This window comes from Sciurus carolinensis, chromosome 2 (genome assembly GCF_902686445.1).
Source record: "Sciurus carolinensis chromosome 2, mSciCar1.2, whole genome shotgun sequence".
NCBI classification, from domain to species: domain Eukaryota; kingdom Metazoa; phylum Chordata; class Mammalia; order Rodentia; family Sciuridae; genus Sciurus; species Sciurus carolinensis.
The window spans coordinates 195,123,660-195,136,479 of record NC_062214.1 but is presented as its reverse complement, the minus strand read 5'-3'; the positions used below and the strand labels follow the sequence as shown (position 1 = coordinate 195,136,479).

Sequence of the window (12,820 nt, the reverse complement as noted above, 5' to 3'; positions counted from 1 at the left end):
CACACGTCCCCGTGGCGTTCCAGGCAGTGGTCGGGCCCTGGGGACGTTCTAGCTGAGCCCAGTGCCACAGGAGGCCTGTGTTACTGCTCTTGCTCCTGCGCACCCTTGGACCCGGCCCTTCCTGGAAAGGGGCATCCCCAGCCAGGACAACCAGAGGCCGGGAGAGTGAGAGCCGAAGCCTGTGGTGTGGACAGTAAGTGGTTTATTACTGTGTGGACACAGCACGCGGTGCGTGGCCAGAGAACACCGTGGTGCCGGACGGCCATGCTGCGTGGAGATGCCGAGCCCAGCCGGCCCCTCACTGCCAGCTGGGGAGCTCACAGCGTCACCTGGGAGGAAACCTGGAAACCATCTAATGAAGCAGGTGATTTTGGGGTGTCCTCTAAAAACCAAAAGAAATGTACACTTAAATAAGCAAATATAAAATACAAAAAAAGAGAATAGACCTGGCACTCTGTGTCAGATAGAATCTAAAAAAATCCAGGAGTTGAACTTTGTTTCCTCATTTCAATTTTTTATCACAGATTGAGACTTTCAAATGAAGCACATCTTGGCTTCTGCGCTTGGTGTGTGCTGGAGGCCGGGGCTGTGGGCTCCTTGCTGTCCTCCGGCGTGGCGGCTGCTTTACGTGGTGCTGATTCCACTCAGCTCCTGCCTGATGGCTGAGGGACAGGACAGAGAAGCAGGCTCAGCGGCAGCCGCGGGGAGCCAGCCCACACCCCTGCGGACCCGCCAGAGGCCGCCAGAGGCCATGCACAGGGTGCAGCCTTGTGGCAGCTTTGCCACAAATCTCTGGGGGAGGCAATAGCACCTGTGTGGGCCTCACAGGCCACTTCTGCCAGTCTCCGCTGCCACCACCTGCTCTGGCAGAGTTGCTGGCTGGGGTCTGGAGAGGCCGGGCCTAACTGTGGCCTCAGCTGCCACAGGCGGGGCAGGACCCTCCTGTGAGCGGTGCCCTGTGTGCTCAGGGGTCTTCATAGGGTCTGGATGGGTGGCATCCAGGTCTGCTCAGAGGACCTGGGACCCTCCCAGACAGAGTGGGCTGCACAGTGGAAGCAGGAGGCCTTGCTGTTGGCAGGTGGATGCTGCTGACTGCCGCCGGGACCCGTGCAAGGCCTCTGCAGATGTCCCCAGCTTGTCTTTCTTCCCCTGCCCCTCATCCCTCTTCCCTCTTAGCCACACATGCCCTCTCCGTCCTCCCAGGACCTCTGGTGTCCTCCCTCCTGCTCCTGTCCTCCATGTCAGCTCTGGCCTCTCCCTGGACAGACCTCCTGGGCCCTGGAGCCAACATTCAGGAGCAGGTGGAGCGGGGGACCACGGTCAAGGAGCAGGGGAGGTTTCTGGGGGCCGGGCACTGCGCCTGCTCTCCCAGGACTCTCGGCTGCCCTGGGTGGGATCCTGTGGGCCTGCACGGCAGCAGCTGCCCCGGCACTCCGGCCTCCTCCATGCCAGCCCCTGAGCCAGCCTGGCCGGGCGGCCTTGCTTCTGGGCCCGTGGTGGGGTGCACCCACAATAAAGCAGAGTTAATAGCTGGCTCAGAGTCCTCGTTCATTAACTCTGTACCTCCAACCCATCCTCTAGCGGAACGGGACAATTCTGAATGCTCTCTACGGGCCCAGGGTGTGGCTGGGCCTGCTGACTCCCTGTGATGGACTCTCTGGGAGTCTGCCATCAGTCTTTGCCACTAGTGACTCTCTCGTCCAGGTCACTGCTGATGCCCCGGGGGCCAGAGCCAACCGGCCAGTGTGAAGCTTCACCTTCCTGGAGGGACAGCAGGCAGGATGGCACAGGCTGCACTTCGCTGCTCTGTTCCAGGGCCAGCCAGCCCTGCCCAAACTTTCCCGTTTCCTCTGGCTGCAGATCTGAGCCAGCTCCTCAAAGGCCCTGGCGGATGTCATGCTCGGGACCCGCCCTGCTCTGGAGCGAGAGGCGGCTGTGGGGGAGCGCCACGTCTGCCGGAGCCAGGCAGGCTGTGATGGCGCAGCCCCCGGCTCCTAGCCCTCCGCACCCCAGGAAGGCAGCAGCCCCTCAGAACTCCAAAACCAGCGACAGCAGGGTGGCAGGTCAGAAGGGCAATGTCAGTTGCCAGATAATGAAATGCAGAACAAAAATTGGGGTGTTCCCTAGGCTTCCCCCTCCCCACTGATCAGCCCACCCTCCAGCAGCCGGGGAGGCAGCAGACCGCAGGGCCAGGGGCACACCCCTGGGCAGGCAAAGCACTTAACCTTCCTGGGCCTGGGTTCCCACGATCAGGGCTGGGAGGACAGTGCCTCCGCGGTGGCCGCTGGCCAGCAGCACTGGCTCTCCTGCTCTGCAGCCTGCCTCTTCCCAGGACACCCCGCCACGGTCCACTCACCATCAATGATCTCCTCCTTCACCTTCTGGAGCTCTCGGACCACCTCCTCCAGGATCTCCTGTGGGCGGGGCCTCTAGGTGAAGGGCCGGTGGCCTTTGCCCCATCCCCCTTGGGCCCTCGGCATGGCCCCGGCTGGGGAAGGATGGTACGGGCATGGGGCAGATGCTGGCTCACACTGGTGAAGCCAGGGCTGGCCCACGGGAGAGGGCCCCGAGGCAGGCTGGGGGACCGGACGGCAGGGGCCGGGGACAAACGGTACACGTGGGTACCAGCTTTCCTCCAGTGGCCACTCCCTGCCTGGCTTGGCGGCATCCACGAGTGGGTCCCACTGGGCATTCCTGGCTCCTGACCAGAGAGGGTCCCCAGCCTGAGGAGAGGACACACTCACCTGTTTCATCCGGTCCAAATCCAAGGCGTCCAGGGCCACGTCGTTCATGCTGCCAGCAGGCTTCACCCTGAGGGGAGGAGGGTGGACCAGTGGGCCAAGCCCGTGGGCGTCCCACGCTGGGGAAGGCTGGCGTGCCAGAGGCACCCCGAGGCCAGGCTGCTCCCTTGGTCTTTCCAGGGCTTTTCACCCACGTCACTAATAGGCTGCTCAAAAGACAGTAATGCCCAAGTCTCCAGGGTCCAGGGTCCAGGGCCTAGGGGGCCCGTGGGCACCGTGGCCACATTCGCAGTCCCCAAAGCCTGCTGTGACAAGCCGCCGCCCACCGCCGCCATGCAGAGAGCACCAGTGACTGGCTCCTCGGCGTGGGGCTCATGTCCCTGGCTGAGCAGGGCTCGGCAGACCTGCAGTGTGGCACTGCGTTCAAGGTGGAGCCCAGTCAGCCTGCAGGCACTGCTTCCCACCCAGGCCAGTGCCCGGTGTTGGGGACCAGTGCTGGCGTCTCTCCCTCAAGAGACCAAGGAGATGTGGCCTTGCTGCTTTGGGTCTCGTGGCCTGTGCTTTACTGAAGAAGCTCGGAGCCGAGGGTAACCACCCTCTCACGCGGGCATCCCCTGGAAACCTCAGCACTGACCTAACGACCGATTTCTCTCCCCGTGTGGACAGCGTGGCAGGGACAAGAACCCGGCCGAGTCAGACAAAGGGCTCGCGGGCATGACAGGCTCAGGCCTGCCCTCTGTGGAGCCATCTGTGAAACTGGACAACAGGTTTGTCTCCCAGTTCTCTGTTCCTGCCCAGTGAGGGACACGGCTGCCGACCCCAAGTCCACCGGCAGGCACGGCAGCTCTGCTGGGGCTGCGGGCTGTGGGCTGCCCGCTCCGGCCGCCTTCCTCTGCTCAGCCAGCGTCAGCTCCCCAGCTCGTCCTCGACAGCCTCTCGGCCGCCGCCTCCACCCTCCCGCCTCCCTCTGCTCTCCAGCCACACAGTCCTTGAACCTCCCGGGTGGTTACAGCTCGGGGCCTCAGCACCTCCATCCTTCAGCTGGGAGGCTGTCCCCACGAGTCTTATCCAGCGGCCTGCCCAGCCCGCTCCTGATGACCCTGTGCCTTGGAGGACCCACAGCTGTCCTGTTTATACAGAGCTCCTCAGGGTGGAGGCTGCTCCCGGCACACGGCCTGGCTGGCTGCTGAGTCTCCTCTCTGTCCCTCTGCTCTGCGGCCGGCTGGCCGGCTGGGCCTGCTGGGCTGGCCAGGGCTCTGCTCATTACCTTGTCTCACTCAAGACTGACGGCCACTGCCACCTGCTCTGTGGAGCAGTCTCTTCCTTCGGTGTGCAGTGGACAGTGGAGATGTTTCCTTGGGGTGGGCTCCAGAGGCCATCAAATGCAGGCACCCTGGGCTGTTTCTCTCTGACTTTGGGGCAACTCAGGCCAAATGTCCTATCCTGTGGTCACATGGGTTTTGGTTTGGGAAATGAGGCTGGCGGTGGGAGGAGACTGGCTACGTGAGCTGTACGCGGGGAAGGGGGCGCCATGCTGGAGGGGCCCAGGGGCCCAGCTTCAGCAACGAGCTCCTCTGTCCTCTCTGTCAACATGGCTGTCCCCTGTGGCCTCACCTTCACACCTCGCTCACTTCCTGCCGCTTGGACAGTATCTCCTTAGGCAGGAGAGGAAGGAGCTGGCCTGTGTGACCCCAAAGTCCCTCTAATTCCACCTTTCCCCAGGTCTCAGGGGACAGACCACCCTTCCCAGAGCAAGTTGTTAAGCGCCACCACGCGAGACAGGGCTGGGGGTGTTAGTTGTGGAACAGGGACAGAGGAGGCCCCAGAGCCTGGGGAGGCAGGAGGGTTGTTCGGTACCTAGAGTGAGGCTGCGACTGAAGGGGGCTCTTAGCTTCGGGGCTCTTTGCCACAGACGGCGTTCTACGGCAATGGAATGAAACAGACATGTGAATCGGTGCCAGCTCCGGCCTCTGCCCCCCAGGTCACGGCCCAGGCCTTCCCAGGGCAGCTTACCTGGACAGTAATGAAGACACAGGCTTCTCCACCGAGTTGCTCCGCTCCCAGGGCTTCCGGCCAGCCTCTGTCAATGCATTTCACAGATGAAGAGCCACAGGTCTGAGAGGACCAGAGGCCGCCTGACAGTACACTCTGGCAGGGTCCCACTGCAGGGAGGGCGCAGAGACCCTGGCAGGAAGCTTTGCTCCAGGGGAGCTGTAACTTGGTGCCTGATTCTCAGTTCCACTTTGGCCTAGGGCATGACCTGGGGCCTACAGAGGCACTGTTGTCACCCTATCTCCCCTGCTCCAGGACTCAGGCTCCTGCCTCCCTGCAAAATGCTTAGGACCAGAAGGGCTTCGGATTTTGGGATGCTTTAGACTTTGGAATATTTGCAAACTCTATCAGAAAGGATTCCAGAGCACCTGGATTTTGGATTAGGGATACTTGACCTGCATGGGTCTAATTCATCCTAACACAAGAGACGTGTCGGCCCAGAGGGACTTCAGCGGCTTGGGAGGATGAGCAGGGCAAAAGACAAAATCTCGAGGGGCAGCGAGGAGGCTGCCCTCCCGGAGCAGATCAACCTGGTCTCGGCCCGGTCTCCTCAGAGCCACCCCTTGGGCCTGCAGGCACAAGAGCTGGGACCACGGCCAAGGTCCAGGACTGTGGCCTCAAGCACACCTGTAGCCACAGGGGCCTCAACGCCTAGCTGGGAAACCACCTAACCTGCTCAGAGGCTCTGGGTGAATCAATAGCACAGGGACAGCCAGAGAGGACGGGCGAGCTTCCTGGGGGGGAGGCAGCAGCCACCTCTGCTAAGTGTGGGGCGCCACGACCCTGTGAGACGCACCAAGAGCTGGCCAGAGCTCTTCTGCCTGAACGGGTCTCTCCTCCTGTGCTGGCATGGAGGGCGCAGGGCAAGGTCAGCTGAATGACCGAGTGGCCACCCCTGCATCTTCTTCCCAGTGTGGGCCCATGGCGCTCTCCTGGGACGGCCTCTCCGTCACAGCTGCCTGGCAGGGTGGGGCTGCGCTCCTGGAGAGCGAGAGGGCTGGGTGGCGTCTGCCACGCAGATGGAGCGGGCGTTACCCGGGACACAAGCGCTAGTGCTTGGACTTGCTGGACTGCGCGTGGGGCCCAGGGTGCAGCGTGTGCCCAGGTATGGGCCCTGGCTGGCAGCCCCAGCGCCATAAAACCAAAACCAAACTGTAATGGCAAAAACATCACTCTTAAGGTGGCCCAGCCTGCACCCCAGGCTCTAGGCGCCCTCTCCGCCGGGGGCGAGCGCTGCAGGCAAGTGTCTCCCCCGGCAGGACTCGATCCTGGTGGGAAAGGCAGGTCTGAGGCCCTGGGCAGGAGGCTGGAGCTGGGCTTCCGCGCCTGGGCCCTGCTGCTGCTCCGAGGAGAGGCTTGGATGGCATCATCCCCTCCCGGAGCCCCTCCCTGCTGCTCTGAGGCCTGGCGTCTCCTGGCTCAGGTGGAGCCCTCTCACCTGACGAGTTAGGTGGCTGGCTGGCTGCTCGGGTCCCCGGGGATGGGGAGGTGCTGGCTTCTTCCTAAAACGGGAGAGAAGGTGCCGCGTCAGCCTGCTCAGCGGGGCTGCCTGTGTCATCACAGGGACTGTTTCCAAATGTTCTCAGCGAAGGTGCATTAGTTGTATAATCAGCAAAAGACAGGACGCTGGAGGACGAGCCCCCAGTTCCAGCAGGGAGGTCCCCGAGCATGACAGTCGGGAAAGAAGAGCCCTGCAGAGCCCCAGAGCTCCCTTCTGGTCCCCAAACCCTGCCCAGCCCTGACCTCAGGGGTCTTAAGGACTTCTCGCCAGTGCCCTGTGGAGGGGCTCACAGGCTTCTGCCCATCGCCCACCCCGCTCCTGAGGAGCCTGTGGCCAGCAGAACCACCTCAGGTCCCTGCCCCTCCTCTGCTGAGCTCATCATGCTCCCAACTATGTCCCCTCTGCCACGGCCTGTTGAGGAGCCCGGCAGGGTCGCAGCTGCGTCCCTGTAACACCAATCGAGTTGACATTATATGGCCGCTGTGTGGACGAGGTGTCCTAGAGGGTGCCCGGTGGTGCCCTGGCTCTGAGGGTGACAGATCTGCCACTGCTGAGGTCCTGCCTGTGGAGGACCCAGGAGCACCCGTTTCCCTTCTGGGAGACAGCAGGCGTGTGAGAATCTGTGCTGCTTCCTGCACCCCGTCCACTGCAGCTGGCCGTGCTACTGCCAAGAGGAGCTGCAGGGCTGAGTCTGGCCCGGCTCAGAGAGGCCTGGCTGGGCCCTGGCGCTCCGCTGCCTCTGCCAGCCCGCCCCAGCCCTGCGCCATGCCACCCGCAGCCCCAGGTTCCCTGCATTCCTTGCGGGATGCACTGTGCTCTAGTCCCACCCGGCAACTCTGCTCCTCCTCCACACCCTGGGCGGACATGGCTTCTAACGGGGTCCCCGGGCCGCCTTCAGGGGCCGTCCCTGGACTTGGCGCTCGCCTCTGCTCTCCTCCCATCTCTGCCTCTCCCAGTGGGCTGCAAGTGAGCTCCGCAGGGCAGAGTGTCTCCCGGGTCCCTCACACACGGCGCAGAGCCTGGCTCACGGTGGGTCCACAAGGGGGGCAAATGTGTATCTGCCACGGCCGTGCCAGGAGTCTGCAGGGATGCTCCACAGGTGCGAGCAGTGTGGCAGCGATTATGGCTGGCATGTATGACAGGGGCACGTGTTCTGGAAAGATTTTTCACTATTAAGAAAATGACATTTATCAAGTAAACATCACTTCTATTTTCAATCAAGGACACACATGCAGCTGCTGTGCAGAGCTTCCGAGCAGCGGTGCCAGCCACCCATGACTTTGCACTAGTGTCAGTCTGACCCAGAGCCAGAATCTGCGTCGCCACTTCCCGTCACACTCCGTCTACACTCTGCCTCTCCTCCCCTGGTCCACGTGAGGCTGGGGAGGGGAGACTGGGCCTCCCACAGCCCCCTCCTGGCTCCAGGACTCTGGGTGCAAAGCTAAGTACCCCATCCCTGTCCAAACGTGAGCCCACAAGGGGCCAGGCCTGCGTTCCCATACCACTTGTCCCCATGCCAGGAACAGGCTGGCATCTATAGGAACCCCTGGAAATCTGTGGGTAAACAAGTGAGTTCTGGGAGCCTCTGGTCCCGAGGAAGAGAACTGTGCTAGACTCGGGTCTTGGCCTGAGTCTCCTCAGCCTTCTCATCTCAAAAGAGCCAAGCAACGGCTCAGGTCAGTTGGCACGAGTGCCTGGGGCCACGGGCCCAGAGAAGCCAGCGAGAGTGAACATGAGGACCGTGCACCTGGGGACACACGGACATTAGGGTTCTTTCTTCAATATCTTTAAATCACAGTTAAAAAAAAAAAAACACTTCCCTGCATAAAAGGGACCTTGTGCCTCCCTTTGGGCTGGGCGGGAGGCTGCCCCACAGCCTCCTGTCAGCAGAGCTGCCTGGGGCGAGCGTGGGGCAGCTTTGCTTGGGGTGGAACTGGTGCTCAGAGTAGTGACATCATCGCCATGGAGAGCAAGTGGCCGTGTGCCCACTGGTGTCACTTGGCTCTGATTTGGGAGGTATTTTCTTCTTTCAAGTAATAACCATTTGATCTTTATTAATTATAAAACTAGTACATGTTCACTGGAGGGAATTTGGAAGACACTGAAAAGCACGAAACAGAACATGGAAGCTGCTGCCAGCGTCAAGTGTGCCCACGGCTGGCATGGGGGGCTTGTGTAGCCCCTGCAGCCTGGAGGCTAGTTCTGGTGTGAGGAAGGCCCAGGGAACAAGAAAGAGCAGTGGCCGGGCCTATTAGAAAGAGGAGGAAGCCTGTGTAGGGGCACACGCCTGTCATTCCTGTGACTCAGGAGGCTGAGGTAGGAGGATCGCAAATTTGAGGCCAGCCTGGGCAACTGAGTGAGACCCTCAGAAACTTAGCAAGACCCTCTCTCAAATAATAATGAAGGGGCTGGGGGGTGACCCAGGGGTAGAGCAGCCCTGGTTCAGCCTCCAGTATGGGGTGGTGGGAGTGGGGAGATGGGGCTAGAAGAAGGGGGTTCCACCTGGAGTCGAAGGTTTCAAGGTCGTGATTCTCTTCTGGAATCCCTGGATGTGAAATCCATTCCCTTTCTTGTGAAGCACCAGTGGCTGCCTAGGAAGAGCCTGTGTGGACTTAAGGCCTCGGCTGTGACTGGAGTGGGCACTTGGTACTGACCCTGGACCCACCCGGGGCTCCTGGTCACGCAGGCCTCTGCACTTGTAGAAACTTGTGGTGGGGGGTTGGCCGCACCCCAGTGTGTGCGGTGCCTGGGACCCGGCCGCAGTGAGTGTAGCAGCTCGGCCATCGGAGCCGCACAGGGATGGGGACAAGTAGGGGCAGGGGGACGGGACAGCGCTTCCCAGTCTGGGGCCCAGGAGGTCACATGCTTGGGAGGAGGATTTATGTAGAGAAGGGCAGGCGAGAGGGGCCGGCAGGCAGCAGAGGAACTGCACGTGCCCAGGCCCAGAGCAACGCGCCCTGCGCGGAGAGGAGCGGGTGACTGTGGCTGCGCCCAGGCCCAGGCTGCCCCCCCGCTGCCTGCCGGGGAAGGCGAGGGGCCTGGGTACTGACCCCAGCCACACTCTGCCTCTTCGTCCTGCCACCCGGACCTCACACTAAGCTGAGGAGTGTCGGTGGGACTCTGTCTTAACCTAGAGGACAGGGACTGGCCGCTGAATGGACGCCCAGGATGCCGCCGAGCACGAGTGCCCGGGGTCCTGGGGTCCTGGGCCCTCCCGCCGCTCCTGCGAGTCACCAGTGAGTGTGCGCCACGTGGACGTCCCAGCCGGGACACCCCGAGGCCCCTTGTGTGGGGCAGGCCGAGGGAGCGGGTGGGCCTACCGTCTGGCTTTCGTCTTCCTTTCTGTCCGTGGGCTTGTCTGTCTGGGAGGCTGCTTTTCTCCTAGACACAGGGGAGGAAAAGACACTGATCAGCTTCCTGAGGTTCTCGCGTTGACCCAAAACCAGCGAGCTGCCTCTCTGCTCGACCCGCCGGCCCTCAGGCAGCCGCGTGGGGCAGGCGTGAAGGAGGCCACCGTCCAGGCCCTCGGCTGGTCGGGAGCCACGCCCACTGTGCTCAGGCCTTCCGTGCTTGCCTGTGACCCAGACTTGAAACAGGTCTGGGCAGAGAGGAGGGCTGGACGCTCCATGTTTGTCCAGCTCAACCAGGGATGGCCGTAGCCCCCGGGGGTGGAGGAAGCTGCTGCACTGCCCAGCTCTCCCGGTGCTGAGGCTTGGGTGAGTGGCAGCCATACCCTTAGGACACTCCAGCCTGGCCACGGGGAGAGGAGCCTCTCCGGGCCGTGGCCTGTCCCTTGGGTCAGGGTGGTGGGAGATTCCATTTCAGACTGGCCTGGGGGCAAGAGACGCCAGCTCCTTGCAGGAAGGGGAAGACAGTTCCTGTCACCCTAAGGCCCTCCCATCCTAGAGCTCAGGCACCAGCGTGGCACCAGGAAGCCTGGAAATGCCCAGGGCACCAGTCCCCTCCTCACGTACTCTCAGGTCGCACTCATGGTTTCTGGGCTCAATGTCTGACGTTGCCTGGCCGCCTCCCAAATCTATACCTGCAGAGCCGCGACATTTCCCGCAGATCTGCTCCTGTGGATTCTCAACTCCGCGAAGCTGCTGGTGTTAAACTCTTGTAAACTGAGGTGAGCTGCCCGCCAAGGATGAAGGGGGCATGTGCTGAGCAGCTGCCCCCTGCGGCCATGCTGCGGCCTCCCCATCTCTGGACAGGTGCCTACCGGTCACCCAGCCCAGGCCCTGGGGACGGTCCTCGATCCCGACCTCCTAAGCCTTTTGGCCTGGCCACTCTACCTGGACTTTATTCCCCAGTCGTCTTCCCTGCCTTTACTCCCAGCCCCTCGCTGCCGGCCGCGTCCTCTCTTCCTGGCCCTGGACAGCACCCTCGCTGGCATACCCCACGGCCTGGCCCACTGCACCCCGAGTCTCCCAGCAGGCCCGTGTCAATCTCCTCTCTGCAGTACTGGGCACTGACCTCAGGAGGGCTCCGGCTCTGAGCTACAGCCCAGCCCTTTTTAAAAAATTTGAGACAGGGGTTTGCCAAGTTGCCCAGGCTGGCCTCCAACCTGTGATCCTCCTGCCTCAGTCTCTAAGCAGCAGGGGTAACAGGCATGTGCCATGCTGCCTGCCCCCTGTTTCCTCTCTTAAGAGTGGCTGGGGTGTGGTAGCAGTGAGCGCTTGCCCCGCCTGGGTGAGGCCGCCCTGGGCAGGCTGAGGCCACTGCTGGCGTGGCTGGAGAAGAGGATGACCAGGTACCGGGTGTGGGAGCTTTGTCTTCCCAGCCCTCAGGAGAGGCTTCCTTCCTCTGGGTTCCTGCTGGCTCTATAATGAGTCCCCGAGGAAGGGGCACCTCACCCACACCCACCAGAGCGCTCGGAGCTTGGACTGCATCTTGTTCCCACTGACATCCCAAGTATGGCACTAGCCTCTCTTCCTCTGGGGCATCTCTGAAGTGACCTCCAAATGCATCCCTGCTCAGGACAGGGCTGGGACCCAGCAGATGCTTTGATTCTTTGTCACACTGAGATGAAGAGGGACTTAAGAGTTCAGAGGACTCCTGGCTGAGGCCTTGGGCTGACCCTTGAGTTGGGGAAATGCAAGCAACAGTGTTGCCTGCTTGGCGAACCCTGGGTGACAAAGGACTCTGGGGACAGCCAGGATCCTCTGTGAGGTGCCGAGGGACAGCAGCTTTTGGGGCGGCACCGGGCTGGGGAGCAGAAGACCCACCTCTTGGCCAGAAGTTTGTTCATCTCCTCCATGAGGCCTCCCCCGCCTCCCCCGCTGCTCGCCCGGTTGGCATCAGACTTTGCTGTCCCACTGGGACTGGAGCCTCCAGAGGCATCTTCCGGCTGAGGGACAGAATGCCATGTTTCAGATTCTGGTGGCTGGAGGGCAGCTGTCCCTCTCTGAGGGCCCTCGAGAGCGCATGCGTGAGTCCCACAGTGGCAAAGCCAGGAGGGTGGAAGGGACCCCAGGACAGCAAGACAGCGGAAGGCAGAGGAGGTACATGCAGGGGGCCTGTGGAGCAGCCCAGCACTGAGGTCATGTGTGACCTCTCTGTGCCACAGTGTCCTCCTCCGCACGGAGGAAAACTCCTGTGCCCCACTTAGGAAGGGTGTGGAGAGGTGGGTGGCAATTTTATAGCCAAGGCGCCTGCAGTTTAGGAAGGTGAGGGAGGCAAGCTGTGGGTGGGAGGTGCCTGTCCCCCACCTGTCCCCGAGGCTGGAGCTCTTACCCGCTGCACCCTTCTCAGCTTGGCCCCGGCCAGGGCGGCGGCCAGTCCTGACACGGAGCTGTCGTCGTGGCTGGCCCCCTGGGCGCCTCCAGCTGGCAGGGGGGGGCGGTGGTGGCGGGGCAGCCCCCGTGGGTGGGGGTGGGACAGGGGGTGGGGGCGGGGGCGGGGGCCCGCCACACGAGAGGGGGGCGCTGGCTGCCGTGGAGGGATGCCCCGGTGGGAGGACGGGCCCTGGAACGGAACGGGGCTCAGTCAGTCCCCGGCCCCCGGCTGGCCTGAGCCTGGTCCTCCTCTCAGGTCCCTGGGGGAGGGACAGAAGGCAGCCGGCTCCCGAGAGTCACAGGAGGCAGGCCCCGTGGCGCACGTGTGTGAGTGCCCCTGGGCCTCCCCTGCGCTCCCGCTCTGCTGGCGGGAGAGGAGGCTCGGGCAGCGTGGGCCTTCTCCCCTGCTCCTTCTCAGCACTTGGCACCTTCCTCAGCGCTGGCAGAACTTGGTCTCCAAGGAAGTTGGACTGGGCCTTGGGGACTGTGGCAGGTAGCTGGGTCCCAGGGCTGACTGGGGACATGGTGAGGGAGCAGTGCCGAGTGCCCAGGCTCCACTGGGTCTCCAGCCAGCCACCCTCCCTCAGAGGCTGCCTGAGCCTCCACTGTGCACCAGGCACCCAGCTGGGTGCTGGGAAGAGCCACTGGCTCCTCACCCAGGTGCCTGTGCCCAGTGGGAAACAGTCTTGAAGACGACAGGCCACCCACAGCGGGCATGCAGGCCAGGGAGCCCGTGCAGTGGCGCCAAC

General features: G+C 62.6%; 1 protein-coding gene across 1 annotated transcript in view; it reads right to left on the bottom strand.

The window, feature by feature from the left end:
* Positions 1–191: 191 nt before the first annotated feature.
* The window catches only part of Evl (Enah/Vasp-like), a 137,653-nt gene continuing 125,024 nt past the window's right edge, over positions 192–12,820 (bottom strand). The window contains 10 exon segments of the mRNA XM_047539693.1: positions 192–662; positions 2,357–2,414; positions 2,745–2,811; positions 4,599–4,661; positions 4,755–4,821; positions 6,232–6,295; positions 9,615–9,675; positions 11,523–11,644; positions 12,031–12,135; positions 12,137–12,261. Of these exon segments, the coding sequence (XP_047395649.1) occupies positions 625–662; positions 2,357–2,414; positions 2,745–2,811; positions 4,599–4,661; positions 4,755–4,821; positions 6,232–6,295; positions 9,615–9,675; positions 11,523–11,644; positions 12,031–12,135; positions 12,137–12,261 (770 nt within the window). The 3' untranslated portion in view covers positions 192–624.